The 16,997-nt window shown below is 37.5% G+C and overlaps 1 protein-coding gene across 2 annotated transcripts in view; it reads left to right on the forward strand.

Moving 5' to 3' along the window:
* Positions 1-9,180, forward strand: part of LOC120518700 (SLAM family member 8-like) — a 29,426-nt gene extending 20,246 nt beyond the window's left edge. For both annotated transcript variants that reach the window (XM_039741622.1, XM_039741623.1), the window contains exon 3: positions 7,678-9,180. In XM_039741622.1, the coding sequence (XP_039597556.1) occupies positions 7,678-7,988 (311 nt within the window). In that variant the 3' untranslated portion in view covers positions 7,989-9,180. The remainder of the gene's footprint in view (positions 1-7,677) is intronic.
* Positions 9,181-16,997: the final 7,817 nt, after the last annotated feature.

A 16,997-nucleotide genomic window follows, 5' to 3' on the forward strand; every position in this document is an offset into this window, starting at 1 on the left:
TCTGCTTAAAGTACTTTGTTAGGGAATTTTGTAATATATTTGACATCTCTGTTGGCTCTGAGGTAGAGGTTAATCATTTACTTGATTTTAAACAGGGTAATACAAATATCCATGATTATGTAGTCACTTTTTATACAAAGCTGCTGATGTGGGTTAGTTCAAGAAGGACTATTCATCAGGAATAAAGGGTGAATTTGCATGTCATGATGCAGGGAATATGTTGTAAAAGGTGTAGTGGTCAAGGGAAGAAGGGGCAATAAGCCAAAGGCAGTCTGGTGTGCCAACACTGTCCTTCCCATTTAGTAAGTGTTCTTGTAAACAAAAATAACTCACAATATCGTGAAAATAACAACATAGTAACTGCACATGGAAAAGCCATGTGCCTTCTGCCAGCGATGCACATTCTTGTAAGGAGGTTCTCACTTTGGAAAACTCTCCTTGGTCAAAGATGTCTCCTTTCCTGCACCCATCCTTTAAAATCTCCGGGACCATAAGAGGTGGGGTCAGTTGCCCTCACTGGGCGTTTTCTCTGGGCTGAGGAAGAAGAACATGACAAGACCGTTGGAAAAACCACCTAGTCTCAGCCCTGGGTGGTACTACATACCTGGGAAGAGCTTGGATGGTGATCCTTAGAGATGCATGCATGATAGAGGTCATAGATTTAGTGTGGAAAAGAAGGACATGATTTATAACAGTCAAGTATAAAGAGAGACAACAGAGATGGGCAATTTTTTGAAACAGTATTGCAAATGAAGAGGACTCCAGAGCCATGAAATTTGGAGAAACAAATATGAATTATAAAGAAAGAATCTAGGAAAAGTTATGTTTGAACTGTTGAAATTTCAGACATACTGTAGCCAGTTACCCCAAACGGGAACTAAAGCACTCACGCTATGTTTGAGTTTGTACGGTGGGTATTTGTAGTCAAAATATTTTTTTGAAAATGCATGGATGGCACTGGTTCGGTTATGAAATACTGATTTGGGGATGCTGTTGGATTCATAGGTAGCTGATAATTTTATCATTTTTAAATTAGTATCAGAACTGGGCCCAATTAAAATACAAACCAAAAGTACAGTACTATCCATTGATGGAACACCACAAAGTCTTTAAATTTACAAATTCTCCACACTTCCAATTTCTGTACAAGTGTGGGTATTTCACAGTGTTACCCTTGCCACCTTTGTCAGATCTGCTTTAGTAGGTTTGTCGGTGCCTAGTGTAACAAAGTATTGAGCTAGGCTACAGGCTGTGTGAGCCAAGAACCAAAACAAGATAAAAATGGGAGATACCTCTGCTAAACCTGTTTTTTAAACCACGCACGTCATAAAGCCATGGGGCTTCACTTAGAAAAGTTTGTGTGGATTTGAGCATGAAAATATGTATATGCCAAAAAAACAGGAAAATGCATACTCCAAAATATGGAGTACTCACATTTCTATGCAATTGATCCTTTATAAATCACAATCACCTTGTAAATATGCACACTCAAATGCCACCCTGGAACACTTATATATGGAGCATGCTAATCATTCTCATATGCAATCATGATGCTGCAGAAGTTCATTGGCTGGTAGAACAGCCTTGTTCTTAATGCATCGAGACCCTGCATTTAAGAATATCAGGCTGTGCTCTACAACTGACAGCACTGAATCATGTACATTATTATAGCACCTCTCCTTTGCGTTTTAGAGGTCAGTGAAAGGCGTAAGGTGTCATGACATGATTGCTGTTGCAATGAATAGTATTGACCATATAAAAAAACTGCAGGGTCAGCCAGTTACAAACAACCCAGTCACCATATACAGTACTGTATGCCTGCCAGAGCTACTTTGCTGTAAAATAAATCAATTGTGGGTTGACCCCAGACCACTGAGACATTTGACAGTCACATCTTGGCATCACAGATGACTTGTACATTATTGGAATGTAAAAGGTATCATATGCTTGTCATGTCAAGCACATAACAATGGCTTGGTGGAATTAATTTAATGCTTGTTGTCATTCAGCTGGTTTAACTGTTTTTCTCTACTTGATCAAAGCTGTCATCGCTTACCTGTTTCTCAATAATTTTACATACAAATGGGTTAGAGTTACTGTAAATATTCACATTTCCCATTAAGTTTCCTTTTATAAATCCCAGTGTTTACGTGGAAATTTGCATACTAGTATTTCTATTCAGTTTTTGTGTGTACGCCGTTGGGTTTTAGGGTCAGGCAGAAGGTATGAGTTGCTATGTGGTTCATCCATCTGAGGGTCCTGTCTTGTAAACTGCCCTTCACTATATATACTATTATCAAATGCATCAATCCACTAACTCATTTGCATTATTTCTAAGGCTTCCAAATATTCCACCATCCTCTTTTCCATAATAGCTTCCAGAGTGTCAAGGGTCAGTTATGTAATAGAGCTGGTTTTACTGATAAGTTTGTTCGACCATTCTGCATCACCTTAATTTAATTTTTTTCCTCAGGAGACTACCACATAGAGGAACACAGTAGCTCCAACAGACTGGTAAAACATTTCCAGCAGCTTCCTATACTTATCTAAATACCAGAGTCTCATCAGGAACTACAGTCTTCTCTGGTCCTTCTTATACAGCAGCATTATGTTATCACACCAGTCTAGTTTGCTTTTCACATGAACTCCCGAGTACTGCACTACCTCCACTTCCTCCTCCTATATGGTGACTTCTCTTAGGGGATCTTTGACTCTCCAGAAGTCCACCACCAGCACTTTTGTCTTGTTGATGTTGATCTGCAAGTGGTCCTCATTGCACTACAAGACAAAGACCTCCATCCTCCTTACTCCAACTCTTCTCCGTTAGCAATTTAACCTATGATGGAGGAGTCATCAGATAACTTATGTAGTTTGCAAATGCTATTGTTATACCCATGTCTGTTGTGTAGAGGGTAAACAGGAAGGGGCAGTGTGGTGTTAAAGGCACTGGAGAAATCAAAGAACATTATCCTGACTGTGGTGTCAACTTTGTCCTGGTGGGAATCAGCTCTGTGGAGCATACTCTATACAGTAAATCAGAGAAAACCCCCACACCTACTGTATATCAGCACGGTAGGCAAACTTAACAGGATCAAGATGGTCTGTAAACAGGGATCAAAGCTATTTCAGGAACAGCTTCTCAAATCTTTTCATAATGTATGAAGTATGAGCAACTGGTCTAAAGTCTTTGGGAGCACTGAAATGCTCTTTCTTTGGCGCTGGACCATACAAGATGTTTTTCATAGCAGTGGAACCTTCTTCAGACTCCGGGAAAAGGAGAACAGGTGCAGAAAGACCCCACAGATCTGCCTGACACATTCCGTCAGGCTTGTTTGTGCTGAGTTTCTCCCCCAGTCTCTCGTCACCTGGTCAGCAGAGACAGGCAAACTAGGAAGAGGAAGGGGATGGTGACCACAGGTGTAGTGCCATCAGAAGTGAGGTCATGGGGAAGTACAAAGGTTGTAAAGGGCAGAGGTTGTAGTAGGGACCCCAGCACCTGCTTAATTTGCATATGGAGGATGGCAGTTTTGGAAGAAGGCTAGACTGACAAGTTTGAGTCAAACCTGTGAAGCCGATGTCACATTATGCGACTTCAATCGTTGATCTTGTTGCTGGACATTCTCAGTTTAAACACTGCCCGTGTCTGTTTTACCAAATACTGACTTTCCAGCACAGCCATGCTCATCCCTTTTTGTCACAGCCAATATCATGTTGCCTGGCAGAGTCACAGCTGGACAATTGGTTAACACATTAACAGATATGGGGAATTTCAGCCATTGTTTCTGCCCTTTTTTCTTTTTTCCACTTGTTTTAGTAGGTAAAACACGAGACATCAGACAGACAAGCCTCACTTCTGTTTGCAAGGTTCAAAACATGCATGTTCTTTATTCAGTGTCACTACATTGTATGCATTGTACGTTTGGATGAGCTTTTGTCAGTCTCATGAACATACAGCCCACCCCTGTGAGAAAAGACAGAATCGAATTGAGTCGTAGACTGGTTGGACAGAGTCTCTGGGCATGACATATTATCTGCACAGGAGCAAGCCTTCATCCCCTTTCCCACTCACTAAAATAATGTTAATGAAGGCTATGACTGAAAATTTCTGTGACAGTCACCTAATGTGACATTGCCTTTAAAGAACCTGTTCAATTCTTTCATGTTTCACTCTTAGAATACTGAGCAAGCCAGTATTAGAGGATCTAAATCTACAATTAGGAAAGTCAAAAACAATCAGGGGCAAATCTTATGCCTAAATTCTTTAGTTCTGGCCATATTTATAAAGTTATGTGGCCTGCTTTATTTGTAATGTCCTCACTTTTTTGTTTGCTGCCTATAATTAAAATTTGCATTTTTTTCTTTGTTTACTTTAAGGAAATTATTACTCATCTATTCAGTGATGCTGGTAAAAAACAGGATCAGAAGATTTAGAGCCTCTGGCGCTATTAATAAGCAAATCTGTGTGTTGTTTGCATAATTGTTGTAAGTCACACTATATTTTAAAATGATCAGGCCTAATGGGAGGACGTAGATTGAGAATATTTGGGGACCCCAAATAAATCTTTGTGGCCCACTATACATAATATCATGGATCTCTGATGATTCCACCAATAGCAGTTTGTATTGTTTTGTGACCATAGCTTTCTTTGTTATTCTGTCTTCCATATCACACCTTATTTTAGGATTCCTGTGGTTGCAAAAGCACAACCATCAAATAGATTAGGAAATTAGAGACTTAGTGCAGTTAGTGTCAAAACCACTGTTTACTAAATTATTTGCTCACAATGCTTTGCTATACTGTTTCAATTCTCCCTCCTGACTATTCTGAATTTAGCAATATATTACTGTCGGCATCGAGTGCCAAAATTGATGATTTCTCTGCTCTTTACATGGCTCTTTGAGGTGGCTTGCTATCATTAAAAGGACTGCCTTCCTATATCAGTACTAGTTGGAAAAAATATTAGTGACTGTGCAGAGCTGCCATTTTTATAGGTGCTCCTGCTATTGATGATGTAATGCTAGCTCATTCTTTTGGTGATTCATCCCTGGCTGATGTAACTTGTCCAGCGCCATTGCATAGCCCTCCTTTCAAAGTTGCAACACCCAGCAGCCACTTCCAACTCTTTGCAACAGCGCACAAACTCGTGGTTTTCGCACCTGCTTCGGTCATGCAGCCGGTGGCAAGGGCACATCAGTAGGGTTTGGGAGTGCTGTGTTGTCAGATGGTCTAGCAGGGATGTTGCGTGCAGCACAAGCAGATGGCAACAAAGATGTTCAATGCTAATCAGCTGTAGGGAAGATGCAGATATACCAGTCTTTTGCTGTTTTCCTTTACTGAATTGGCACTGAAAACCATGTTCCAGGTCTGGGTCTTACACAATACTTCTATGATCTGCCTTGTCCTTAGCCTGCACATTTTTATCACCGGTTCTTCTTCACACAGCTCACTTGGGGCCAGTGGCCACATTTTTACCCAGATCCATGTGCCTGATGCTGTGCCTGTGTCCATGCAGGCTAATGGACCTTAACAAATGGAGAGGCAGTGGTGAGGCAGCGGAGTATCAGTCTCTCAGCTGTCTCGAACCCTGAACTGCTGCTGCAAACGACACTCCAGATTATGGATCTTGGCCTCGGGAATCTCCAGCATTTCCTCTGAAGAGTCAAGCAGGTTTGTTTCAGGTCTCCAAAGCACCTGACAGTTTGCTAAGTTGGACTGTTGATATTCTCCGTGTCCCATTCCTGACACCAATGTAACAGCAGTGCCAAGCACCACAATGGATGGATTCTCTGGTCTGTATTTGGCTCTTTGAGGATGCTAGCTATCCTTAAAAGGATGGCTTGCATTTTGCCACGCTAGTTGGAAAAAGCATGTTCATTTGTACAGAGTTGCCATTTTTAAAGGTGCTCCTGCTATGGATAATGTAACTCATCCCTGTCTGTTATAACTTGTCCACCACCATTGCAACATGTTTAACAATCAAACATCTTTAGATTTGCCTCCCTATTTGAAAAAGAATTGCTCAATTGAATTATTACCTGACTCAGTCCTACAAAATATGGACACAATATGCACCCTATCCTATCCTGAACACAAAGCCATGGAGAAATATATACAGAAAAAGCTGCAAAATGGATTCATTAAACCGTCCCGCAATTCAGTAGGTGTGGGATTTTTCTTTCTACAGAAAAAAGATTGCAGTGTATTGAAATGTATCATTGTTAAAATATAGGAATATTGAAGGGGATGAGTGAAAAACATTTAATACATCTACTTTGAATTACTAACATAGGATAATCCTCTATGGCACGGGTGGGGAGATTCTGTGCTGGAGGGCCGCAGTAGTTACAGGTTTTTGTTCCAACCCAGTTGCTTAATTAAAAAACAACCCTTGTCAATTATTTAATTTCATGGCTTGGTAGTGCTTTAACTCTGCTATGTCAGGTAATTCTCAAATCCTAGATTTTTTTTCCTTTCTAAGGATATCATTCAAATGATTTGAAGTCTAAAACAGATGAGTTATTCTCAGTGCTTCACTTTTTTCTCTTCACTTTCCTTTCAAGTATTTAATTACACCCAATAATGCATGATAAATACACACAGGCCTAAATGAAAACAAGCTAAATGGAGTATGTGTGTTAGTTTACATTGATGACAGCTTTTTTTCTGAAGATTTTATAACTCATGTTCATCATTATTAAAGACTCCTACATTGATTAAGACAAAACAGCTTATATGTGAAGTTGGAAACTGTTGTTTATTTGCTTTGAAATAACAAGGTCAGGATTATGATTGCAGTCATACTAAATTGGGTTCTCCCTGAAAGCATTAGGCAAGTGCAAAGATTCATATAAAGTTTACTACAGTGATTATTTCTCTAATATGTTTAATATGTTTAATATTTTTAATATGAAAAAGTAACAAAAATTTCAATTGGACAAGAGAGGCACAATTAGCCTTCTGTCATCTGAAATATTTGTTTATATTGGCACCTATATATTGTGTCCCTTATCCTGAGCTTCAATTTATATTGGAAGTACACACCTCTGGTATTGGAGTAGGTCCATTGTTTTGTCAACAATTTTCTGATACAAGACTACTGTGCATTGTATTCTAAGAAACTAACTTTGGCAGAGCAAACTTATTCTGTAGGAGGCAGTAAATCACTGGCAATATAATTAGCTTTAAATAAATTCAGATACTGGTTAAAGTTTGCCAGATTTCATTTGATGATATTTACAAATCATAACAAATTCTATTTATATCTCATATCAACCAGGGGATACAAATGGGAAAGCTGATGCTCTGTTCTATTTTTATATTAATGTCTTTCTCCTGATAACAATACATTTTACTGCCATTCACTTACCTCTAATAGAGCAAAGGGTCAGTGTTGCATACTTCCTGGTTGTCCAAGATTCTAACTTCAAACAAAAAAAAGTTGAGTTGGTAGTTAGTGTATGTTATTGACCTTTAGGATTTTTAATTGTTGGTATTATGTATTGACCTTGATAGTTTGATATTTTTTGATTTCAAACCTTGCTAGTTCTTTAAACTTTGATTTTTCTCTAATCTATCTGTTGGTCCTTTCGTATTATTCACCCTGCCAATTCCCCTATCTAGGGATAACATTGTTTGCACTATATTGCATAATAGATATCTACGGGCATTTTTTACAGAAACAATTAAAGATATTGTGATCAGCATAAATAGAAGTGAAGCAAGTGGTAACAACACTTGCAACATTACTCTGCTCTGCATCACCAACATCCACAATCAGGTCAATTACAGTTGGATCAGACCAGAATCCTTTAACGGTGACACCTCAAGGAGCCAAGATGGAAAACTCGACTTGTTACTTAGCCACGAAGATAAAGACATTGTCTTCACTTGCCAAGCTAGTAATCCTGTGGATAACGTCAATAAAAGTGTACAACCTTGGAAGGAATGTCAGCATCAAAAAAGAGGTAATGTAACAAAAAATAATTAAACTAAAATAATTTATGCAAGTGAAAACTGGATGGAGATTGTCAAATTATGGTTATATTGTTACAGCACCAATATTAATATGCATACTGTATACTAATTCATAATAAGTGAGGGGTGTCAGTGTCAAGGTGAATAAGTAAACATTAAAGGTGAACATTGAATGTGGATTAAACGACTCCTAAAATGTGTGGTTTTTCTTCAGATGGAAGGAGAAAGATAATACAGACTATTTGTAAATTGTTCTAAAAATTACAGGACAAATAGTAACAAAACATTATATTGGATCTGCAAGCCTGATTAATCTAGCTCAGGGATGAATGTGAGAAGAAAACTATCCCTGCTGAATCTTACATAAGGCAGGAACCACCTCTAAGTGGACACCAGTACGCTGTATACATTGACCGACACTCATATAGGGTCATTCTATAGTTGTCAGTTATTCTACGCTGCACATCTCTGAAGACACATTGAGAACTGAACTAACTAGATGCATAAAACAAACCAGTGTGATGGAGATGTATACATGTGGTAGAGCGTATCATAAGCTAGCTCCATAACTATCCAGCTCTCTGTTGACATTCATACCTTCTTTCAAAGTTTAGAATGACTTAGGTTTATAGCTTATGATGACAAGAGGTGAGTGGATGTAGTCAGTTAACCTGTATTTCTTCCTTCTGGTCTAACAAAAAAATGACGTGCATTACTACCTCATAGTGCCTGCTCAACTTAGCTAGATATCTTCATGGTGGAACTACATGTAATTTAAGGGCTAAAGCAGTAGGTACACAGTTTCACGTTTTGGTGTTGCTAGTGAATAATAGGCAGATATGGTTGAAGCAATAGGTTTTATGGTCGAGTTTGATAGTTGCATTGATGACTTTATTTTAACTTCCTCAAAATAAGCAATATATCTAACATCTTTTAGAAGCATACCATATCAGGCAGAAGATTTCTGTGTTAATATAATCCTCGATTTATTTTTAAAATTCATTTTCATTTGATTCATAATAAGAGTACAATTCAACCTCAAGAGTGTAAAATTAAGTGCCCAAAAGGGGTATCAAAAGTATCATTTAAAATTAAGTGCTTATCAAGGTGCTCAACAAGTGCTTGAAGTATTCACCCACAAAGTACAGGGAATTCATGCATTTTTAAAGAATTAGTACCTAACTAAGAAATAAAAATGAGAAATTAACCAGGTTAACACAGAAACACAAAAATATTGATTCAAATTTTAGAAAACAACATGGACACCAAAACTGCACACAATACTTCAGGTGATGCATTACTAGTGTTTTATATAGCTTTAAGCATAACTGCCCTTGATTTGTACTCTACACATTGGGCTATATAATATACTGTATTAGCCTCATTTGTGGCTTCTGTACACTATCTGGATGTGAAAAGTGAAGAATCCTCTACAACTCATAGGTTCTAAGGTATATTTTCAATTTCAAACTTCCCATTGGGTATTTATGTCTCTCTGTGTGCAAACAAATCAAAAAGAGAGAATAACATCCCAGTGTGACAGTGCAAGTCGGCTCCACACTCCCTGTTACACTTGAGAGCCTTTTCAATCTGCTACCATTGATAGTCGTGACCAGATGAGCTAAGCAGATGAGGACAAAACACACAACGCATTTCAAGGGGTAGGTGCAAAAAGGAACTGTGCTTTTATTAAATACAATCAAATGAAAAGTGTCCCAAAGTGCAGTGCACTGAATGTTTAATAAATAATTCATAAAAGTGAAAGTGGCTGGAAGAGGTTAAAAACAGTTCAATAAATAATCTTTTAAAAACAACGAGTTTAAAAACCAGAGCCTAATCTATGAGCAACTTAGACAATTTTGAGTGCTGATTTCTGCTTTTTCAAGGTTTCTTTATTTCCCAGATCTAGTATCATGTCCTACAGAACACGTGAGCTACAATATGAAATTTCTTCTACAGTCCTTGCATGGGTCTGGCAAGGCAAGCTGAAAAAGGCTGTAGATATTGTTTGCAGCCACTTTATTGTCCTGGCCCAGAGCTGAAATCACTCAGTTTTTAAACCCAATACTCTGACTTTCTTAAAAAGACAGCTGCTTTATTTCATACCTGCCTTTTTAAAATCAGAATAATGCATAGTCAGGTGCTCATTAATGGTCAGCCTTTAGGGCCACAGCAAATCAGAAGAGCGACAAGATATGAGTCCATTGTTCATGAGACATGCAGTACTGAAAAACTGTACTCTTCAATATGTCTAGAAATGCCTCTGCATCATCTCCATGCAGGAAAGAGCAATTCTGAAGACTGTGAACTCCACCGATCCACTTTGAGGCAGATAAAGTAAAATCAGAGAAAATTCAACACCATATCTACTCTACCCAATGTTAATTTTACATTTTATGTTATTGCTAATGAACCTAATCTGAGGATTTGAAGCCGGAAATCATTACTAAAAGAATGTTACTTCCTGTCACACATCAGTAATAATCCACAGGATGCTGTTTGGCATAAAGAAGAAAACTTATGGTTTAAAAACAAGGGAATCTACATTAAAATAAAGAAACCACCCCATTTAGAAGTATAAATTTGACCAGATTTTTAAATGTCTCTCCCTAATAAATTCATGGTTTGATTCAAATATCTGGTAATTCTTAATCGGACCATTAAACCAGCAATCTTTTTTGGAAGTACAGTATTATCAAATGTCTCCAGAAATAGATTTTGATCATGTTAGCCTTTTATATGGGCTCATACAGATGGCAGTGTCATATGCAGTCAATTCAATTAATATGAAATTTCTGTCAATTTTTATTTTCATTCAGCATATTTTTAAATATGTGGAGACACCATGAATGCTAGGAGACAATGGCTAAGCAACAGGGTTAGAACTGGAGAAAATGAAGTAAATCACACAGGCTTTGCCTTTAGTTAATGAAAGCTCTTTATAATATTTTTATTAGTATAAAATCTCTGCCTTGCATTGCCCATTGTGCCCCTATTGTTGTTTGGTTTGTGAATACGGGAGGTTGATCCCCTGTGTTTAAGAAAATAACCAGAAAGGGGTAAAAGAATACAATTTTGGACCCCCAAAATGCTTTTTTTTCATGACCTGCAGTTACATGATTTAGTTAATGCTTTGACAGAATGTTCTGGGGTTTTTTTTTTTCATTATGCAGAGGGTTCTTGGATTTTTTTGTATGTTGCTCCCCCCTTTTTTTTGATAATTTGGGGGCAATTATGATGTACCCAAAAAAAACATCATAGGAAAGGTATCAACCTGCTAAATTGCATTCTGTCTTGAACAACTCCCCACCAGTTACTGATGTTACATCATTTTTTTCAGATTTGTTCTTGAGATAATAGCCAAAAGAGAACTCAATGCATTATAAACTTTATAGATAAGCACCCAAAAGGAATCCATTTAGAAAAATAATTTTTATCCCGAGGGGCAAATCAAAACAAGATGGTCTTTACTTTGTGCAATTTAAATTTATTTTTTTTTTTTTAAAAATAAACTGTTCCCTTTTTCAAGAACAGCCCCTTTTTATGTGCCTTGGGGAGAAACAAAAAAATTCCCTGTGTTTCAGCTGAATACAAAAAATCAAAGCAGTGTTTTTAAAGAGTAATTCATTTTTAAAATTTGGGAAACCCTTTTAAACACAATATTTATTTTTTGCTTTATCAAAAAACAAAATATAAACCGGGCCCGATTACTGCCACACCTGTTTCCCAAACAAAAAAATCCTTTGGGGGTTTCCCGACAGAGAAGTAGACCAAAAGCACCTCAAAAAGCTAACATCTCCAAGATCCAAAGAAAAATTTGGGAAAAAATGAGAAAGTAATTGGGGATCTATCAGTCTGGTAAAAAAGGGTTTCAAAGCCATTTTTAAAAACTTTGGGATCCCGCCCAACCACAGTGAGGATTATCCACAAAAAAACAAAAAAATGGAACAGTGGGAACCTTCCGGGGGTGGCCCCGCCGACCAAAAAATTTCCCCAAAAAGGCAGGGGAAAACCCCCTCCCAGGGGGTCCCAAAAAACCCGGGGCAACGCTTAAAGAACTGCAGGCCCACTTGCCTCAATTAAGGCCCGGGTTTCCCACTCCACCATAAAAAAGACTGGGCAAAAAAGACCCGTTTGGAGATTTAAGGCCAAACCACTGTTAAGCAAAAAAAACATTAGGGCTCGCCCAATTTTTTCTAAGAAACATTCTAATATTTCCAAAACTTTTGGGAAAAAACCTTTGGGGCTGATGAGACAAAAAATTTTAACTTTTTTTGGGAAAGGGAAATGTCCGTTTCATCTGGGGGAAAAAGGGAAAACAAAATTTAAAAAGAACACCCTTTCCAAATAAAAATATGGTGGTGGGAGTGTGATGGCCGGGGTTTTTTTGCTGTTTTAAAGGGCCTGGGAATTTGTTTTGATAGATGGAACCATGAATTCTACTTTTCTACCAAAAACCCGAAGGAGAATGTCCCGCCCTCTTTCGTCAACTCGCTGAAAGGGTCTTTTGGGGGCTGCAACAGGACAATGACCCAAAAAAAACCAAACAAAACCACCTCTGAATGGCTGGGAAAAAAACAAAATGAAGACTTTAATGAAAATGCTTTGGGATGACCTTAAAAAGGGGGTTTTATGTTGAAAACCCTCAAATAAAACTGAATTACAAAATTTGAAAAATGGGGGCCAAAAAATTTCCCCCAGGCGCTGTAAAGACTCATTGCAAGTTATGAAACGGGTTTATTTTATTATTGCTGCTAAGGGGGGCCCAACCCCGTTAATAGGGTTTAGGGGACATTTCTTTTTCCCCAGGGCCATGTGGTTTTTGGGTTTTTCTCCCAAAAAAAAAAACTTTTCACTTTAAAAAATGCATTTTTTGTTTACTTGTGTTATATTTATTAATAGTTAAAAGTGGTTTTTATGATTGGGGAAAATTTTTGTGACAAAAAATAAAAAAAAAAGAAACAGGGGAAGGGGGGAAAAGTTTTCACAACCCCCTGTTTTATATAAGTTTAATACTTTTCATCTGTTTTGGGAAAAGGGGGGAAATTATCAATGGGGAACCCAAATCACTTTAAAATATGCAAAAAAATGGCAAAACAACGGGAAAAAAATTTCCCCGCAGGTGTTGGTGTCTTTTTACCCCATGCTGGGAAAATTTTAAAAGTGAAATCAAAAGATTTGGAAACATTTGGTATAAAAAAACAACAACTGTAATGGATAATTAAAGTTCTAAACTTTTTTAAATTTATGATATTTTTGTCAGAATTTGTGAAAAAAAATCAACCCATATACTGTTTCCCGGGAAAATTAAGAACCCAAATTTTTGGAACAATGGTGAGTAAAAAACTGGCACCCAAAAATTTAGCAGTAACAGACCCCAGTTGGAGAGAGGGGGGAGTCAGAATGGTCCAAAGGGCAGCCCAAACCTTTGGAAATAATGTTACTGATGAACTTACCCAAAAAATTAGGATAATTTAAAAGGGCTGAAATTGAAAAATACAAAGTGAATTTAAAATGTTTTAAAAATATGAATGGAATTATAGGAATTCAATTACTTTAAAAAAACCCCAATTTTTTAAAAAAAACACGGGGAATTTACCGGGAAAATTGTTATAGAGAATTTTTTAAAAAATGTTGGAAATTTTGTTCAAGCAAAAAATCCCCAAGGGTACATAGAGTAAAAAGAATCAGTAGAGGGGAAAAATCTGACTTTAAGGGGCCATCATATCACGGTTTTGTTTTTGGGGCAATCTACAGTAGGTGCAAGGATGAGCAAATGGCCCGTTTCATCCAGCCTTTTAAAGCCCCGATGTTCTAATTAGTCTTTAATTTAATTGACTAAAAACACCCCAATCCAGTCTCAGTCAACTGGATGAAGATGTCCTAAACAAACATTTTTGACACAAAAAAACTTTTTTAAAAAGGGAAAACCCCTATTAAACCAATTTTTGTTTGACCAAAAATGGTGGGCAAAGAAATTCAAGAAATCAGTTTTTAGGGGGTTTTTTTCTAGGTTTCAAAAGGACATATCAGTGCTAGAAAGGGGGGAGAGGAAAAACCAAAAGGGTTTATTCTAGGGGTTTCAGGGGGTGAATTATGTGGAAACATCAATGGAAGGGGTGGGGTTTTCAGTTTAAGCAAAAAAAGATTAAAAAAACGACATGACTGGGGTTTTAAAAATTTTGAAAGGAGTTAGTCCCGTGGTTAGACCCGTTACTTTAAAAAAGGTTAATCAAAAAAGGGGGGACCACTTGAAACTTGTTGAAGGTAAAATTTCCAAAACATTAAAAAAGATTTTCTTCACTCTGAGAAACTGACATTTGGAATAAGCTATTAGGGTTTGGTAGACATTAGAACTTTAAAACTAGAAAGTTATTTTAAAAATTAATTGGGTATGACTGGCAATTTTTTTTGAGCTTACTGACCTGTTTTCGCCCAGATTTTTATAATATTTTTAATACATTTTTTTTGCAGGTGCATGGGGCACTTGCAGTACCATGAAGGTAATGACTGGGAAATTTCAGCTGTTTACAATAAAGGGGGGCCAATGGGGGCAGTGGTGGGCCCGTTTGCGAAGGAGACCTTTTGGGGCCCCGGGGCCTCCTGTTTAGTTTTTATATTGTCTGGGCCCCGGGGGCTCCGGCCTCCCAGTCCAAAAGACATTCCCGTTTTTGGGCATTCAATCCAAGTTGTCCTTTGGGGCGTGTGTTCACTGCTGGCCCCTGCCCGGGGGTTTGTTTCTGACTTTGGGCCCCCTGGTTTGGGTGGGATTGGCCCCCCGACCCTAGATATACGCTTTGGGGGCTGGGCTGACATGAATTTAATTTAAAAAATCGACCTCTATTTTATCTTTTTGCTTCACATTAAAAAGTTCATACAATGCAATAAAATTTTTTTTATATTTAAAATTACACAAGAAGTGCCGGTTTGGGTTTTTAAAAGGCCCAACCTTGACTCTGTAAAAAAAACAAGGAAAAACTCCTAAAAAATTAAAAAAAAAAAAAACCCCAGTAGGGAAAAAAAAGGGAAAAAACCTTGGGGAAAGGCTCAAAAAGGCCCCTTTCCAGGTAGGCTGGGGATGCAGTGGGTGTCAAAGAGAAGGGGGCAATACAACACAATACACAGAACAGAATACAAATAATAGAGCAGAATTTGATGTAATAGGGAAAAATTACAAGAAAGAGCAAGGGAAATTTAACAGTAGATGATATTACATTTCAACTGTTTATCATAATTTTAAATACACAGTTAATTACAAGGTATTTTGATTAGGGGAGCATTTCTCAGGTCCTTGGGTTACTGATTTGGATCCTTAAGTCAAATGTTTCCCCACTCGGGACACTGGTTTTTATTTTTAACCCCGAAAAGGGAAGTGGGGCTCAGCACAGGGGGCTGGACCGGGTTCTTTTAAACAAAAAACTTTGAAAAAGTCCAAATTTAAAGAGCTCAAAAAAGGTTTAAAAACAATTTTTTAAATAAAAATCAAATTTTTCAATTGGGGTCAAATCTTAGGGTATTTTTTTAAAGAGATTTTTCATTGTCAGATTTAAAACCCTGAAAGGCAACCTTTTTTGAGGGTTTTGGCGCACTAAGACCAAAAAATTTTTTGAGGGGCTGCCCATAAAATCTGACACAATCTATGGACAATTGCCAAAAAAAGAAAAATTTTAAAATTTTGAAAGACATTTTATTAATAAAGGAATCAAAAGGGAAAAACTTTAAAATTTTAAATTTAAAGTGGGAAAATTGAGATTGTTTGTCCGTAAAAGAATTGATGCAAGGATCAATTTTTGGAAATTTTCCGCATTTCCCTTTTCGATCATTTGAAGTCTCTCGCCCCTTTTTCTCCGGGAAGAGCCGAAATGTAGGGTTTTATTTTTTCGTTCTATTTTTTCTTTTTCCTTCTTTTATCCCGGGACAGTGGCGGATCTTCTAACAATGGGACTTTTAAGTCTCCGAGATGTTTTTTTGACACCGCTGGTGTTGATATTATGATGAATTGTGAAACGAAAATTTTAACCAATTTTAAAAAAAATAAATTTTTTTATTCAACAATCTGATTAACTTATTTTTTTCCAACATAAAATATATTTTTTAAACATTTCTTTTTAATCAACCAAAAGTTCAAAAAAACTGAATTTTTAAAAAAATTGCAAAATTTTTTGGGGGCCCAGAAAAATTTCCCTGGCGCACGGGCCCCGGCAATGCTCTAAAAACAACTTCCCCAAGTATGATTACTTTTTTAGCTGAATAAAACAGTTGACCGGAAATGATCCCGGGACCTATAGCCCTTTTTATGGGTTTTTAAATTCTGCAAAAAAGTCTGGCACAGGCTGGTTTTTAAAAGGCATAAACCTTAACAATTATAAAAAAATGTAATATAAAAAAATTAAAAAAAACAAGAACCCTTTTTTTTATATGCATTATTTAAACTTGACAACATCAACAATTTGCTAGAATAATTAAACGAAACTTGCAAAACCGGAAATCTGGAAAAGACCACTAATTTCCAAAACCATCAATTTTAAGGGAGATGTTTCCTGAGGGGGTTTTTCCCAATTGACTGATATGGTTTGTTTAATTCAAAGTCCCTTAGGGATGACCCACCTTTGCCCTTTTGGGAGGGTTTGCATCTGGGATGGGGGGGCGAGCATTAAATGGTGCAAGGGTCTGATTCCCCCCAGGGGGGGAATTTAAAAAATTTGTAGTTTACGGGGGATTGCCACTTGCAAGGTCAAAACCCCTTTTACAGCCGACCTTATGGGAAATTTTCCCTTTTGGCCTTTTATGTCAAAAAAAAAGATGTTTTAAACCCGCATTTTCCACCTGGGTATCCGGGGGGGGACAAAATGAGGAGGGGTGACACTTGGGAGGACAGACAGCAATAGTGCAGAGAATTCCCGCCGAGTCCCGGGTTTAAGTTCCCAGGGGACTGTTCAAATTCAGCTCATATGCTTTCCAAGGTGAGGATGGGCCCTCCCTGCCCCCCCCAAAAACATGCATATTAGGTTAACTAGAGACT

Source organism: Polypterus senegalus, chromosome 18 (assembly GCF_016835505.1).
Source record: "Polypterus senegalus isolate Bchr_013 chromosome 18, ASM1683550v1, whole genome shotgun sequence".
NCBI lineage: Eukaryota > Metazoa > Chordata > Cladistia > Polypteriformes > Polypteridae > Polypterus > Polypterus senegalus.